This window comes from Corvus moneduloides, chromosome 4, assembly GCF_009650955.1.
Source record: "Corvus moneduloides isolate bCorMon1 chromosome 4, bCorMon1.pri, whole genome shotgun sequence".
In the NCBI taxonomy this organism is placed as follows: domain Eukaryota; kingdom Metazoa; phylum Chordata; class Aves; order Passeriformes; family Corvidae; genus Corvus; species Corvus moneduloides.
Window position 1 is genome coordinate 12,554,812 of NC_045479.1, and position 17,759 is coordinate 12,572,570.

General features: G+C 43.3%; 1 protein-coding gene across 2 annotated transcripts in view; it reads left to right on the top strand.

The window, feature by feature from the left end:
- The first annotated feature begins 14,950 nt into the window (after nt 1-14,950).
- Nucleotides 14,951-17,759, top strand: part of SCUBE1 (signal peptide, CUB domain and EGF like domain containing 1) — a 194,734-nt gene continuing 191,925 nt past the window's right edge. For both annotated transcript variants that reach the window (XM_032106283.1, XM_032106284.1), the window contains exon 1: nt 14,951-15,127. In XM_032106283.1, the coding sequence (XP_031962174.1) occupies nt 15,040-15,127 (88 nt within the window). In that variant the 5' untranslated portion in view covers nt 14,951-15,039. The remainder of the gene's footprint in view (nt 15,128-17,759) is intronic.

Genomic DNA, 17,759 nt, shown 5'->3' on the forward strand with positions numbered 1-17,759 from the left:
AGACAGGCTGTCTGCAAGGGGTTGCAAAGCAGCCTTGCTGGGAGAAGGCTATAGCACCCACCGTGAATTGGAAGAGATCAGAGGTGAAGGTAGTTTTGAGCTTGTGTTCAGAGTTGCTGTGGTTTTCAGGTATCTAAGCTGTGTGTTGATCCACATTTATAATGTGCTTGTGTCAGATTAATCTTTACTTTGTGGGCACTAAGAACTGTGTCTATTATGCAGGCCCTTAGAGAAATAGTAATTGCTGGGCTAAATCTTTCCTATGTTAGTATATATTTATGTAAATATAAAACCTATCAGGCAACACAACATAGATAGGATCCTTCTTTCCTAACCTCCAGTGACTTAATAGAGCGGGAAGAAGCCTAACAAGGTTTGTCAGGAGGTACTACTGAGATCTGGTGGCTGTGGCAGCTGAATGCTGCATAAAATGTAAAACTCTTCATACACTGCAGAGTGCTCAGGCTGAGTCATTGACCTTTTACTATGGCTCCTTTGGCAGTAAAACTTCCACCTTTGAGACAAAGTAGGGTTTTAATACAAATGAGTTCTCTAATACAGGGCTCCTGCAGCTCAAGAATGGGTCCTGATTCTTTCATTACTGTACGCTGTTGGTTTTAGTGGAGCTGCTCACAGGAGTTCGTCTCTCTTAATCTTGCCCAGTGCTGGAAAATTTTACTTTCAAACATTTTTTTACTCAGTGTGACTTCCTGTGGCTACTCTACTGCACAGGTTTGTTGGCTGTTAATGGACTGGCCCGTAAGCTAATTCTTTCCACGTTCTACACAGTAGCTTTTTTCCTCTTCTTTTGTTAGGAACTTCAATAAAGATGGATTTTAATGCTTTTTTTAGCTGTTGAAACCAAGGCTAGGGGAATATATCTAGTGTACCTAAATTCCTAAGGCGGCTCCTTAGCACAGAACAAGATCTGATTTGTAGTCTTCCTTTCTTACTGCTACACAACGATAACAGAAATATAGTAGAAACAGGAGATATTTTATGTATAACCAAAAATCTGTCTTGGGTAGGGTGGGAAAGGATCAAGTTTCTTAGAACTGAGTGCCATGAGATGAATGTCTGCTCTGAGGCACTTCCTTTCAAACCATTCTTTTAGTATTTTCATGTGTTCTTATAACATATATTTGGGCAGAGTGCTGTTTTTTCAACAGTACTAAAACAGAGCTGGATTTGTCACATTAGATGTTTACAAAATCTTTACCCCCTCTGCCCCCTCCCCATGTATATTTGTTTTCTTTTTAGTCTTACTAGCAGAGCTGCCTCAGAATTTTCAAAATCTAAGAGTTTTCCAGAAAAAATTCTGCTAAATACTGCTTGTTTTCAACCCTCCTGCAGAGTGCTAAAAGACAATGGAATTTCTTTTCACTAGAAAATTTCATAAAGTCTAATTGTTCTTAGAATTTTTGGATGTTCTTCCAGTTTTTTGTGGCTCCTACTGGACCTTGGGTTTTGTGCTGTTTGATATTTTTTTTTTCCTTTGTAGGCAAAGATAGCACCTGATTTACCCTTAAACCTGCTTCCTCTAGAACTTTGTCACCTTTCAGTGACTCAGGTGTGCAGGTTCCCTTCCTTTTTGAAGGGAACAGATGGTCCAGTTACAAGCCAATTTTCTTATAACCACAGTAATTCAAATACACATTGATTCTTGGTCCTGTCTTTCCTAGTGACACTGCTATGTTGTCAGTGACATGTCAGTGTGTGACACCAGGACAAACGTTTGCTCAGTAGCAGCCAATATGCCTGGTCTGGGGATCATAAGCTAACTTACAAACCTTACTAAAGAAATGGGAATTTTAGTTTAGAATATGTTTAGTTTAGAATGTATGACAGTTAAATATGAAGTGTTACCTTTAAAAGAAAATCACAGATGTCCAGTGTTACACCAATTGCAATTCGTTTCTCTAGAAATATTTGAGTTAGGATACAGTCTAAAAAGGACTTATATTTTTCTGACCACTAGTAAAATTTTCTTTACTGAACCGTATTCATTTCAAAAATTTTAATCAGAGTTGCTGCTACCACCTGCAAGGTTTAGATTTGGTTGTTTGCTCCACTGTCTGACTAGTGTTCCAACGATCTGTAAACACAGGGGACATTTGGAGTTAATAAAAGGAAAACATTGAAGCTTTGATCAGGGGAAAAGCAGGAGATGGGTTTTGTTTTCGAATTTCTTCTTCATGATTTTACAGTTTATTAGCACCAACTTAAACAAGTTAATAGGTTCAAATTACAGCAAAATAATTGCAGTTTTTTATAGAGCCACTATGAAATAACCTCCCTCCCATTTCAACCTTTCATCTTAGTCTCATTCTTATCTGTGGACTGCCCCTTTGCCCTCTTCTTCCACTTTGCCTGAAAAATAGGCAGAAAATACAGTTTACATTATGTCTGTACACACGTCTAGGTTTTTTTAATATATCCCCAGAGGAAAGTGGATAAATAAATATCCATTTTTCAATAGCTGTAGAGCATTTGTTTAACATGGACTAACTCCCCAATAACTAGTAGAAGATTATACATGCAAATCTAATTTTCTGGCTAACTTAAGCCTCTCTTGGGAACCTTGGTGACTACTTGCAAACACTTTCCTTGAATCAGCAGTATCAGCAAAGATACATTATGGTGCTAAAAATATATAATGTAAAAAGTGAGCTAAAAAGATGGAAGAAGATTTAGAAAGAAGGAGGAGATGGAAAAGGGAAGTACTATAAAGGGAAGGGCATCTATAAAGAGAGAGGGGTCTAAGCCTTTTACAATAGAGGCAGACTGAAATAACCATGGTTTCTTCTTTGAGTCGTGAGAATAGCTATTTTCTTGTTTAAAAGCTTAAAGAGCTATTAAGTTGGGCAAATCACTGGTAAAACAGCTGGAAATGTAAATAGCAATTTAAACAGTCCATTGCCCCTCAATCCAAATGTGGAATGTGCAGATCTACTTCAAAAAAGTTCCTCTGGTTTTATTATATTGTCAACGGTAAGAGGATTGAGTAGGCACCCTTTCTCCATGGGCTGAATGGAGACAGTGTGCTTTATTTAGAAAATCCACAAAATTTTTCCTTTTCTCATTTTTCTCCTTTTTCCCCCTCTTTTTCCCCGTTTTTTTTGCTTTTTCTCAATTTTTTTTCCTTTCTTTTTTCTTTTATTTTCTTTTTTTTTTTTTTTTTGCGAGTGAGCAGACGAGTCTCTAATTTTCACACCATTCTCCCTTAGAGACCTCCTTCAATTGCACCATTCTTTCATTATGTGGAACTAATGAAGTGCTCTGCAACCTTTAGGTCTCCAAAGAATCCATTCCATTGCTCTAGGAATATAGTCCTTAAATAAAACATGTTTCATTGGCTGACTTCAAAACACTATTCTTATGGGGGAGGGGGGATAAATAATTGGCCTGGAATCACTGTGTGAAAAAAAGAAGAAATTACATCGGACAATGCTTTTAAATTATAGTTACAGTCAAAGGATACATTCAGCAATGGCAGTTTGGGTTCTTATTCCTAGTAAGCTGCTAAAATTGGAATATGATTTCTTTGAAGTTCCAAATTGCAGATCTTTTTATGACTATTGTCTTTTCAGTGTCTGCGTTCTATTGAGAATGAACGAGTTTTGTGGTGCAAGAAATAATGCAGTAGCAGATCAATAAGACTAATAATTCAGCAGCTGAGTTGGAAGGCTGGCTGCTTGTGTGTTTTAAAAATAACACCTCACATTTCATACGTTGCTTTTCTTCTCCAAAGTACCCGCCAAACGCTAACTCAGTCCTGTGGCTTGTTTATTCAGCGTGTGGAAGCACAGACCTGTATTATCCATGAGGTGTCAGATGCCTTATTCTCCCATGAATATTTGTGGGTATGAGGGTAGCTTATTTTCATCTGCCATTATGGACTGTGGAGAACAGAGTTATTTCAAAATTGTCAAAGTCTCTTCTTTTTCTAAGCAATGTCTGCCCTCTGGCATTTTTAATTGACTTGCCTTTCTTCTCTAAAGCTTTTAATTGGTCTGAGCCCTGTTTTCCTTCCCCTGTCCTAAAACCTTACAACTGAAATATGCTCTCTCATATTATCTTTGTCTGCATAATCTGCTTTTAAATAAAAAAAAAAAAAAAAAAAGGGTGTGGGAGGAATGGCAACAGGGGGAAAATAAAGCTATAGTTCAATGTGAGATTGCCTGTGTGTGTTGGGTTTGTATCTAAACCCAGCAAACAAATGTAAACATTTAAATTTTTTTATTAGGATTCATTTCCTTTCACACTGCTTATCTTTTGGTGCTTGATCTAATTTGTAGCGTGTTGGATTCTGGCTTTTGTTAAACTGAAATAACACCATCAGCATGATTATTGTTATAGTACTGGCAGAAGAGATTTGCTGGCTTAATTTCAGTGAAAACTAGATGTCTGTCTTTAGCTGTAAAACAATTTATATTTATAGAAACTGTTGTAATCATCTATTTCTGAGTGAAAGGATTTCTTGGAGCACAACTGTTCTGCAATATCCAGGACTTATCCCAAATTTGTAGTGTAAATATAATGCATTTAAGCTCTGTTGAACAGATTAGGAAAGAAAACAGTGCTTAATGAATGCGGGGCTTTAATTTTTGGGTGGCTAAGGACAAGTTACAGCCTTTCATAAGCTCCCACTATATTTTGGTAGGACAGCACACTGCACTTTGCAGTACTGAAGACAGTGGAGCAGCAGTCAAGAATAGGGGGTAAGTTTTGCCAAGGTCATTAGTAGCAGTAGTTGCCTAATTGTGGAGCCTCTTGAGTGGCCTGATTTCAAACATGCACAGAGCTTGCAGTGACTGTGTCAAGCCCCTCTTACGTGTATAATGGAGACACCTGAATGAAATTCCTTCCAAAATCCTGGCTCTAACTCTATTTCTGGGTTTTCCAAACTTCCTGTGGGAACCTGGGAAAGTAATTTAACCTCCCTCTATGATCTTTCCCTTATCTTTACTAGGGGAGAATAATACTCCCCTTTTCTGTGTTATGAGACCTAATTCATGAATATTTATTAATCTCTTTATACAGAAGAGAGTTGTACAATACTGGCCCCATCATAAATAATTTTTGAAACTGCAAATTGGAGACTTTCTGGAGTTTCTATAGCTTGATATAGGAGTGATTATGGAACTGCACCCTCTCAGTTCTTAGTGTGGAGTGAGTTTTATGTAACTTTGGTATCCAAAGACAGAGTTCCTATTTTGTTTTCTGCCCAAAACAGAGTGCGCAGGCTGATCAGCTGTGGCTGGCAAGCCATGGAAGCACCAAGTGAGGCACAGATGACTCTGAGTGGCACAGATGGCAGCACTTGCAGTTGTTGCCCAGCTGCTTATGGTATCCCTCCCCTGCAGAGAGAGATGTGGGCTCTACCACACCTCAGTTGTGTTCCCGTTGAACTGGGACATGCAGTGCAAGCCTCCCACAGGGCTGACACTGCTGTTCTGCACTCTGAAGAGTTGTTCATCTTGCTGTTTAGGTCTGGAAGGGTTTGCACACCCTCAACACAAACTTGAGTGTGCAACTAAAAGTCAAATAAAGCCAGCAGAAAGCTCTACAATATTCTGAGTTGTGGGGTCGGACTTCCAGAGGTAGAGAGCAGATGAAAATTGAGATCCCGTTCAAGCATTTAACACCCCGATTAAGCACTAGCTGGAGACAAAGCAGACAGGGAGAGCTGTAGAAGGTAGGGGCTGCCATGTTCTGTGTCAGCTCCATAAAAACACGTAGATGAAGTTGCCTATTTCTAGGTAACAAAAAAGAAATCTGGGATGCTGTGTTTCATGCAGGTTCTGAATGTCAAGAAGATCTTACATGTACTGTCTGCAGTCTTGACACATAGATATATCTGCATATATCTAGCCTTTTGGGTGTCCAAAGATTCTTTCATTTGAGAATTGGTGACACAAGTATTGGTTATGCTTGTCTATAATTCTACTGTATTTGATTGAAATTTATTCCAAATTATTTCAGATGTGTAATTGAAGTTGAAGAACAATGAGAACGTACCTGAGAGCTTTCAAGCAGTCAGTAGCTTGTGCCTGCTGTATTTTCATTTTGTGATAGTATACATTTTTGTGATTTCATCAGCTCTCTGAGCACACTTTTATGAAGTCTTACTGTGCTGTTATCTTCTGTAAGCTACTTTCACCGTAATTTACCATACCTGTGTTAATCCAATCCATCTCTCATGACATAATAATACTAACAAATGGCAACACTAATAATGGGTCTGCACTGTGTATTTCATGTAATTCGAAAAGAGAAGCAATGAACACATGAGACTAAATCCTGCTGTCTTTATTCATTCAGCCATGGCCTTTCAATTGAACAAAATAATATGCAGGATTAAGGTGAGTGGAATTTTACCCTTTCTATATCAAGGCCTCCTGAGGAAGCTGCATTTAATTCTATTTGATAATCTTCTCTTTTATTTGCCATTTCACACCAGCTGAAACTGCAGCTGCCTGTCAGGAATTGAGTTTGTCTGAGCTTCAGCTATCTCATAGGTACCTTAGTGCACTAAAGTATAGGCTCCTCTGGAGAGTCCTTAGGGAGGAGAACTCATTTAGCAGAAAATTATAATTGGGGTTTCCAAGTGGTTCTGGAATCATTGCTGTATATCTTGATAGAATGATGTATTTGCAAAGCCTCTGCAAGTATGTAACCAAGCAGGGTGTGCTTTTAAGGATGAAGTAGGCAACCAGGATACCTTGATTCCTGGTCCTTTTAAACATGATTACTGGGAAAACCTGTGAGATATACACTCTACTGCTGAGATGCAGCACGCTGGCAGTACGAGGGGTCTGGGGAGGGGTGTTCCCCTTCTGTGCTGCACAGGGATCTCTGCTGGGTCCTTCACAGCAGTGCTGGGAAACTGGGCTGGTGTTTGTGCCAACGTGGCCTGTGACCCACGGGCTCCTTCATAGCAACTGCAATTACCTCTGCAGCCACAATGGGACTGAAATAGAGTCCTGGGACTTGGGAAAAATGTGCTAGGAGGAATGAAGATCTGTTGACCTTTCGTTTTGTTAAACTCTGGTTAGAACTGTAAAAATCAGCATACATGAGTGTATAGATTTTTTGTTTTATTTTCTTTTAAGAAGGGGAGGCAGCAGTTGATGGGGTAGAAAAGTCTGAGGCAAAGATTTGAGCTTCAATATTTTCTGCAGTATCTTCTCTGGTGGAAGTTTCTCTTAAACCACAAAGATCATGATAGCCTGGTTCCATCAGATTTTTCTGTGTTAAGTGCAGCATGATTCCACACAAGACATGGTCTTTCCTATTGCTGCACAGTTCTGTGGGAACTGAATTTTACTTGTAATATTCCCATTAAAACCCTAAGCACGCAACTGTATCCTTAGGTCTAACTTTTATTTCTCATTTCCTTCATCTAGTCTTTACTAAAACATGTTCATTTTCACTGGTGGTGAGGTTCATAATAGTGCTCAGCATTAACATTTTAAGCATTTGAATATCTAAAAATGTAAGGAACACAGCTAATATAAATTATAAAATAATATAAATTCTAAAATTAATATAATTCTACATTTTGTATAATTCTATTTCATAATTTATTGTAAGTTATTACAATTATTATATATTATTAATTGAATATAAATTATACAATAATCTACTTGGTTGTCTTTACCAGAATATTAACTTTACAATGCTGCATCCAAGTATTTTAAAGATCCTATTGTGAGATCTATCCTTCTTCCTTAAAAGACAATGAGGAAAAATAGTCCTCTCCCTGTTTTGAACTTTTCTTGTGTCGGAAGCATTATTCTGTTTACTGGGAAACAGTTGAAACTTCTATTTGTCACAATCCTCAGCTAATCTGACCATGGCTAGAGATGGGAAAGAGTTACTACAGGACCATAGGAGACAGGACCCTGCTTTTTCTCTTTCTGAACCTTTGATTGTGGTGTGGTGCTGCTCTGAAGGTTATTTCTCACCAGGTGAGCCCCACAGTGCTCATGCTACAGGACTACAGCCCTAACTTTCTGCTGCCATCCACCTGATACTCACTGGTCTCTCCAGGTGACAGCTGGAGTGTTTTATAGTATTTTTTCACAGCTGAAGAGGCCAAGGCTCCAGTCACAGCAGGGGAGCTGCAGGCTCCCTGATCAAAGCCCATCTCAATTCAGCTGTGTTGAATGAACAGAGTAACTGAATTAAAATGCATTTAATTACAGTACAAATGTATTTATATTTCAATATAGGTACCTACTTTGGAATAAAACTTTACTTAGCCTATACAGGTTTTGTCTAGGATAAAAGTTTTTATTGGTAATAGGCCAGGCTTACTGGATAAAGTCAGGGCTTGAACTCAACCACATCTTCAGTAACATGCTTCTTGTTTAAGATGAAGTTTATATGGCAATGGGCTCTTAAATTGTGGATTGTGTGCAGTAAAGACTGCAGCTAAACAAGCGGATGAGTACGTGTTTACACTTGAACTAAAATAAGCACTTTGATTTTAGGAAATCTGTACTACATAGCTCCCACTCCATAGCTGGCTTGGACTTGGATTGGTAAAGGGATTGATGCTCTGACCTGGTGCTTAGTCCTCCAGCTGTTTTTGATGGAAGAGTTTTTTGTTGCTGCAGTAAATTGAACAGATGCTGCAATACAAAACTATCTAAGCTTCAACAGCATTGGGCTCTCTACATATTACAGCAAGTTAAAGGGAAAATCTTGAGAGCAGCTTTGTTACTGTGGGCCTCCCTGAAGAATGCAGCATTTCAAATCAGTACACAAATCTCACTCTAGCTCTCAGTGGCTGGGTGGGTAGGGAAGGAGGAAAATTGCAGGAGCTGGCTGCATTACAGATCATTTTCCTTCCTGTCTGCAAGAAGGTGTCCTGAGAAATAACCTTTAATTGTTTGTGGAATTGTGGAGTCAGGAAAAAATTTTATTAAAAAGCTTCTGTTGGAATTTTCCTGGAATCTTGTTGCTGCTACTAACATTAAAAATGAAATGGTTTTGGTTCAGGAAAGGTTCAAAAGAATTATTGCAGGAGTCTTACAAGATCTTGCCATGATTTGGCAAGATGTCCTGCCAACTCACCCACATCTGCAGCTGCTCTGCCAGGCTGCAGTTGAAATTTGCAGCCTCTGGAAGTCCTGGGGCTTCTGTGAGTACTTTTGGTTTGTGCTGATTTTTGGGCTATTTTTTTTTTTTTTAATAATATTTTTGAGGGGAGAGAGGGCAGGTAGGCAGGGCTCTGAACTGGAAAAAAATTATATTTCACAATATTAAGTCCTCTGTGAAGCTGAATCAGCTTTTGCCTCTGAACCGCTGCCACAGTGTGTTCCACAGAGCAGAGAGAGCTGCCCATGTGGATTAGAGCCATGTTATTCCCCACAGCTGGTTTTGAGCTGTGCTGAAGGATAAAGGGACTGTGAGTGGAGGGCACGGCCTCTTCTCTTTATCCTGCACTATACAATTCCAAGCCTGCTGAGACAGTCTTTGCAGAAGTCTACGGGCAAGAGTAGTCCTGCTGATAAATATATACATGCTTCAGTGTTCCTTGCGTGTTCAGGGCCTTGATTAGACCAGGAAAGCAAACTGATAGCTGACCACAGATCATGGGTACAACAGAAAGCACCTCAGCCTGAGTGGCCAAAGTGCTTTGAAGAAGAAATCAGAGCCAGCTGTAGCCATTTTTGAGAAAAAGTTCACTTTCAAACAAGAGGCCAGAAAATGTCTTCTAAAACAACCCAAAAGCTTTCTCTCCTCTGTTGAGTTACTAGAATTTTGTTTGCTGTCCTGTGCAGTCCAGAGCAGTTAATGACTATCCAGGATTTAAGATCTAAACTATGATAAGCCTAAAATACATACATCACTACTTTCCTCTGAGTTGCTTGACATTTTTAGAGTGTGCAAACCTGGGTGCTCAAGAGGATTGCATGTTAGAACAGCAGCAATGCAACACATTTCTTGGCAATCACAATAATCAGTGAGATTCATTGTGAGAGTAACTGAACTGCCAATGCTAAGATACAGTGGCAAGTAATCTGCAGCAGAGCAGGAGCCAGAACTTGTACTAGCACAAGTCACTGTTTTGAAGGCTTCAGTGGAGGAGTCATCGAGTTAAAATTTTCATCCTGCTCTAAAGCTACTGGATGGACAAAGAGCAATTGGATCCTTTTTCCCTTGATATTTCCCTTCTGGCTCCCTTATGCCCCCACTTCCTGAAACCAAACCATTTCAGAATGCCACCGCCCATCTCCTTGTGAACAGAAGGACACATCACCGCCACTTCTAAAACTATTTTGGCAACAGAGTTATCAAATAGGACTTTTAGAAGGTATCCTTTTCAGCTGTATGCTTCCACAGGTCCTTGTCATATTCTCCCACCTTCTAAAGTATAATCCCAGAGCACTTAGTAGGTGCAAACTTGTTTTGTGATTTCTCCTGCAGCTTTTACAGGTGTCCCTTACTAATTTCAAGAGAGACTACAGTAACCAGTCTCCTGTACAATGAAGGTTCTAAAGTTTTGTCCAGGTCTTTATGCATCAAGTCCTTATTCACCTGTTTGAGATGTAACCTTTATCTTGGCAAAATATGCTTTTACTAGGATGGAGTGAGTACCACTAATGGAGAATCTACTCTACTTTTCATGATGATGATGGTATTTTCCATCTCTTCATTAGTGTTATCTTCTTTCCCTCTCAGTGGTTATAATTCAAGCAGGAGGGGAAAAAAACTACCGTCTCCATTACTCTTTCTAGTAACTCCCTCCTCCCCCTCCTCTTTCTAGCTGTTCAAGCATTTTTCTGAATGGAAAACTGTTCATGAGACAGTTAGGAGGAAAGAAGCTTATGGATTTGTAGACAGTAATGCCCAGTGAGGTGTTTTGAACCTTATGAGCCTCATGATTCACTGTGTTAAAATAATTACAGGTTTAAGGAAAGGCTTTTGCATGAGTCTTCATCTCTTTTGGCACTGTGGCAATAAAAGGGGAGGGACAGTTGGATGAAGCAGGTGACAACTTTTGGAGGACGGTAACACCACAGAAAGTAGCTGTCCTCAAGCATGAGGTGATGTCTCTCTTCAAAGTCTGGTACTGATTTACACCTTTTTTTTCCCAGAATATCCAAATTTACCACTACTTCCACAAGGTTTCACACATTGTCTCACTGATGGGAGAGTGAGATAAAACTGATTGTGATCTCACCAAAGCTATGGAATAAATGTCCCCTTGTATCTGTTACAGCAGCTGCTACGTAATTCCCCCTTCTCTCCAATTAGGGAAAAAAAAGAAAAAATATCCTTGTCCTCTTATTCGCTGAATTTTCTTGTGCAAACCTTTTATTATGGATTATGGTGGACTTTTTTTGTTGTTGTTTTTTACTCCCATGTACAAGAACAAATTATTTAATTACTTCAGCTGCATGTTGCTACTTGACTTCTGGGAAACTTACATGCTGTATTTTCCTGGAAAGAAGTAATACAGCATTGAGTATGTGGTACTATGCAACTCTATTGCCTGTTAGTTTCAAAAGCTTCCCCAAAGTACGTGTAGAAATGCAGAATAGTCTATATTGCTTTGAAGAGTTGGGTTTGCATTGTTCCTTTCTTCCTAATGGAAAGTATTTTAGTAAAGCTTGGAGATACATGGTTCAGGGTTCAAAGTGTAAGTGCTCCCAGCACAAATTCCGGTACATGGACTCCTTGTCCCCTATCCAAGTGGACCAGGTCTCTATCAGTTCTTTGAAGTACAGTTCAGAAAAAGAGATGAACTGAAGTTAAAAGGGTCAGGGTTTATGTGCCTCACTGGCGTCATGAAAGCCCTAATTGGGGAGAGACAAAATAAGTTTAGTATGTTATTTTGAGAGGTGCTCTATTCATACAGTGGAAGACAGGCCCTGCTAAAGTGTGCTTTCACTGCAAATGGACAAGATGAACAGAAGGAAGGAAGAGAAAGAGAAATGGAGAGGTAAAGCGATTGGTTCAAGTTTGCACAGGCTGTTCAGTGACCGCTGTGATTCCCAGCCCTATCAATAGCTTGTGCTGCCTCCTGAGGCAGCAGTGGCCCCAATATACAGGTATTCATAAATAGCAAACCGGGAAACCAAACAATTCTGCAGGTGCTGTTCTGTCTTTTTGAAGCACTTTTGGAATGGTGCATCTCTGTGAGAGAAGGTGTTCTGAAGGTGGGAGTACTGCTCTGCAACCACAATTCTATTTATGCTCTTCCCTGACATGCAGCTTTCCAAGGACCTTCTATTCTGTAAAGAAATGGATCCTAATAAAACATACCTCTTGTATTATTTAGCATTATTATTATTTTATTGGAATAGTTCCCAAAGCTTTAAGGGCATTTGTATGGAAGAACATTATGAGCCCATTAACATGCTGCAGGCTGCCCAAAGGTTTTCAGGCAGAGCTAAAGTACTTTGGTAGAGAGCTGAAACACTGCAGGTGCTTTCCCAGGCTGGGCTAGCTCCACCTGCAGCTCAGGCAGCTTTTGCTTACCCCCCTTACCCAGTGCCCCCATTGGAAGAAGCTGCTTAGTCATTACTTCTAATATTAAATTTTTCAAAGAATCATTTGTGGAATTGACACAGGGATGATGTTAGATGATTATAAACAAGCACAGGAACATAATTACAGGTGGGAAAGGTGGAAGCCCACAAGGATCCCCTTTTCTGAGATGTGTCCCTTAGCAAGGAAGACTCTGAAAAGACCCATCTGGAAATATTCAGCCTGGCATTGTAGATGATGTTCTTTATTGTATGTGATAATCTTGACTTACAGGTCAGGCCCTCTTTTGATAAATACTGTACTTTTGTATTTCCTCATGTGTTCTATCTGTCAGGATCTTGGTTTAAGGAAATACACAGCAAGCTTGCTAGAAAATGGACACCTGATCTGAATGATCTTTAGCTTTCAGTTGTATGCCACCCTCGGAGTATACAAGGACATATATAGACAGTGTGATATTTGGATCAAGGGGGCTTCCGTTCCTGAGTGCCATACAGGTGTTATAGATTATAAATGTATAGAGTCAGGCACAAGTGTGGTGATTTCTGTAACTCAACAGATGCAGCTAACATGACACAATACACGGCAGAGAGCGAGTCACCAAGGCAGTGAAAGGATTTTGTTGCTTTAGCAAACTTCTTTATTGCACTGTGGCTTTTTAAAAAGTTGAGATAGTTGCTTTTTAGACAATTCTAGTGGATTCCTTCACGAAATGTAAACTTTTTGGACGATTTATCCCATGATAAATTTTAGTATGATTCCATGAAATTGAATGAAAAGGCCAATTGTGAAATATTTTTAAAAAACAAATAGGGAAAAAAAATATTTAGCCTTACTTTTCACCAAGAACAAAACTCATTCGTTCAAAGTCTTGGAAAAGAACGGCCCTTGGGTGGCTCTTGGTCACGAGGTGGCGCTCCAAGGCACCGGGTGGTCCCTCTGGGGACCTCCGCGGCACGGACGCGCCGTGTATCCATGGAAGACTCGGGCATGGAATTCAACGCTGCACCTCAGCCGGGTCACACAAAAAAATAAGCGTCGGGATTTAAACTAGCAATACCCCTAACCCCACCCCTAAGGGATTAAGGACGGGAATGCCGAAAGTAGAGGTGTAAACACGCAGAGAGCAAACAGCTTTGGCACCGTGCAGTAGCGGTTTAGTTTTATTGGAGGGTAAAGACCGTGGTGTGGAGTTCTGCTAAACATGCAGCTGGGCTGAGCAACTTTTCGTACGTTTCCTTCCCATCTCTTCGAGCTTGAAAGTACTTAATTGTGCTACTTTCTGGGCAAGGGTATTGTACCGAAATATACGTACATTTGGGAGGAACTTGTCAAAAAGAGGCATCTAAGGCTATGACAGGGTGTATTTATCTTCCAGATGCCGAGTGGAGCTCACACACGACAAACAGCCAGCCTCGCAGGGGAATTAGGAGTTGAAAAAACCTAAAGTAGCAAAGCATTTCAGCAGGGGGGTATCTGTGAAAGAAAGGTGTAAAGCAAAGAGGGGCGGCACGGCCGTACCAAGGGATGTCTGCCAGCTATTTCAGTCCTTTAAAGACAGTCTGGAAGACTAGGGTCATGGAGCTTGCCTCGGAGGGGGGAAATGTCTCATGTTTGGGTTTAAAAGTGAAGGATTTTCGCCTCCAAGGTGCTGGTGACAATGACACTTATATGACCGTCTGCAGCAGAGATGATTTTGGGGAGAGCATCTCCCCTGGGCCGGGCCAGGGGGTCACCTGCGGAGCCGTGGTTGGCCCGAGTGCGGGGCTTGGAGGAGCAAAACCAGGGCTGGAAAGGGGCACTGGCCTCCGCAGCAAAGCCCTTAAAACGCTGGAGGAAGCCAGCGGCTGGTGATGATCCGTGGCAAGCGGGAACGGAGTTAGCCGAAGCTAGGAGGTGGGCAGGGGAGCGGGAAAAAAAAAAAAAAAAAAGTTGTCTTTTAGCCTGAGCCCGGGAAGGGGGAAGGATCCCTGGCCGCGGTTGCCAAGGAGATGGGCAGTGTCCGCCGGCCTGTCTGCCCTCACAGCCGCGGCGTGGGGGTGTCCGTCTGTCCGTCCGTCCATCCCCTGGCGGCGCCCTCAGAGCCGGCCCCAGCCGCGGGGGGGCGCAGCGCCGAGGGGGGCGATGCCGAGGGGGGCGATGCCGAGGGGGGCGATGCCGAGGGGGGCGATGCTGCGGGCGCGGTCCTTGCGGGTCCCTGCGGGTCCCTGTGCCGGCCCTACCTGTCGGGGCAGCAGCGGCAGCGAGCCGGGCGCTCTGCCACGCCGGGCAGCGCCGCACGCCCCGCCAGCAGGCACCGCCCGGGGCAGGGACCGGCTCCCAGGCGCGCCGAGCACCCCCTCCCCGGGGCGGCGGGGCGCGGGGGCAGCCGCGGGGGCGGCTCTGCCCCCGGCCCGCCCCGGCACCGCCCCCGCCGCGGGAGCCCCGGCGAATCAGCGGGGCGCTGTCAGGGCGTCAGCGCCGGCGGCTCCGCGCGGCCGGCCCCGAGCGCGTCCCTTATCGCAGACAGGGACCGGGGATCGCATCATTATCATGGGCACTGTTTGCTTTTCGCGGCGCTGCTGTTTGCTTTTCGCTCTCGCCTGGGCCGGCAGGTTGGCGGGAGGCAGCGGGGGCGCAGGTAAGAAGAGGGGGCTCCGCCGCCGTGCCGCCTTGCCCAGGCGCGGGCGGCGCGGAGCCGCGGCCCCGGGGGGACCGTGTCTGTCCGCTCTCCTCTCCCCGCTGTAAGGTGTTGAGGGGGAGGTCACTTCTCGCTGCTCATAGCGCCGAGGGTGTTGGAAGTTGCGGTGGGGAGGCGTTTTCTCGCGTGTTTGACACAGCCGGAGCCGAGGGATTTTTGCAGGGAGAAATGGGGAAGAAAAAGTTACTTTCCTTGAGTGCCTACGAGATAACTCTGTGCTGAGCCCTGGAGACTCCGCAGAGCAAGTGTTGGCTGGGATATCTTCACAGGTTTTTCCTATCTGCGCCTTAACCCGAAGACCTGGTGTTAACACCGGCGCTCGTATCAGTTCAATAGCTGTAATGATACTTAGTCTTTGCTTCGGTGTTTAAAAAAAACGAACCAAAAATCAAACACCCCCCAATCCTATCTGCTTTGGAATGTTGCAAGCCCAAAGTGATTTCTGAAAGAAATGTATGTGGGCTCTGAAGTTGTGCTAGGAGAAATCTTTTAAGGTGAAGTACGAGCGGGGGCAGGCGGCGGGGGGGAGGGTGAGGGTGTGGAAAAAATCCCTGTTCCTCGGATAGAGGAATTTAAATGTAACAAAATGAACAAAGTCAGCCTAGAAGTTCTTAAAGTCCGAGTACTGCAATGTGAGATGTGGAGCAGAGCAGGGGCTCATACTTGGTTTTGCCCTTTCATTTGACTCATTGGCATTCACGCCTGACTCCCAGGCATCCTCTGGTTGCTGTGAAATGTCCCCCTTGGCTCAATGCAGTTTGAGTTTTTGACGGCTTTATAAAGAGTCCAGCTGTCACTTTTGCTGATCTTGATGGGAGATGGGTGCCGGTTTAATGACTCAAAAGTATGAACCAAAGCATTAAAAAAACCCCAGACCAAGCCCCCCAAAAAACTTCTTTTCTCTTTGTGCTTGTCTGAATCTGTGCCTGATCTGGGCAACACCTAAGCTCATTCATGTAAATCACAGCTAGATCTGAACTGGTTTAGCGGTAAAAATAAACGATTGGACAAGAAAGAAGGCAACAGATTACAGCAGCTCTGCCTTACTCCGGAAAATTACGATGCTCGGTGTTCTGTTACCCTCTTTCTTCAAAAAACAGAAACAAAACCCAAAACCCCTACAAAAACAATAATACAGAGTCCGGACAATTCTCTCGCTGGGATTCCAGAGGTGCCCCGTGGGGCCGCCCTGGTCTGCAGCGCTAAGAGAAGTTCTCTGCTGTGTGCCATGCTGCAATGTCTGCTTATTCTCCCCTCTCTAAATAGCCCCCTCCTGCTCCCGGTGACTTTGAAGGATCCGTGTGTTATCACTGGAGATGGCTGAGTGAGCACTTCTGAAACAATTAGCGTTAGGATTTCAAGCTAACAATAAAACTGTTTTCACTTTAGTGCACCTTTTTGAGGATCTGTTAATCTAATTGGCATGAAACCAACTGCACATGCCTCTCGCTGGATGCCCGTCTCCCTCCCTCCCTGCCTCCCTCCGCAGCACCCCTGTCTCCTCGGTACTCCCTGATCATAAAGGGGGGGCTGTGCTCTGTGGAGCTCTGCGGGTCCCTCTCCGGCTGCTCACCCGCTCCCCTGCCTGCCTGCCCGTGTCCTGCCGCGAGCCCCGGCTGTGGCGTGAGGCGGGGAGGAAATCCCTGGGAGGTGCGGGATTGACACCACGGCCGCACTGCCGGCCCGGCCCGTGTCCCCGCGGTGCGGTGGCATCGCAGCCCCTGGCGTCGGGCGCTGCGGGTGCCGGGGTGGCCGGGGAGCGGCTGGGGGCAGTGCGGGGGGCGGGGCAGCTTAGGCAGGGCTTTAAGTGTTCCCATGTTCCCAGCACACCCTATCCCTGAATAGGTCGGAGTTGGTTTTGGTTTTTTTTCCTATGCTCACTTCATTAACATTCCCACGACTACCAAATCACCACTCTGTCTCATCCTCCTCCCTCCCCATCCTCTTTAAATTCGGGGGAGAGAACGAATGCCCGTCACTGCAATGTTTGTAAAGGCTGCCTACTCTGAAAACAAGAAAAGCAGTCTGGGTCCCCCCTTTCAGAGTCAAACTTACCCAGTAAGGAACCCACCCAAGCAGGGGCTGGGACGACTGCTGGGACTTTTTTCCTCCTAAATGAGTGTTGGTCCAAGTAGATGATGTTATTGCAGGTTGCTTTCCTCCACACTACCTTGCCGAGTTTCATATGGTCTTCCATTTCTTTTTTTTTTTTTTTCTTCTTAGTTAAAAGTATTAATGTGGTTTTGCTGTTCAAATATTTCTTTCCCATTCCCCCACCAGCATAGTTTATTTAAACTAGGGTCTATCTTTATAAATTAAGAAAATCTCCGTGCTAGAACATGTAAGTGGTCTTTTTTCCTCCTCTTTTTGGTAATTTAAGCGTTCTCTTGTTTTACTAAGATGTGGGTCTCCAGTACCATACTTATACAGCAGAAGCTAATTTCTAGTGTCTAAGTATTTAATTCATAGTGCAGAAATGTGAGACCGAGTCCCTCCAGCTCTGTGGAGCAGTGCTTATAAGTGACTTGAGGAGAATATCACGTTGGCTGGTTTAGTTATTTATCCTTAGATG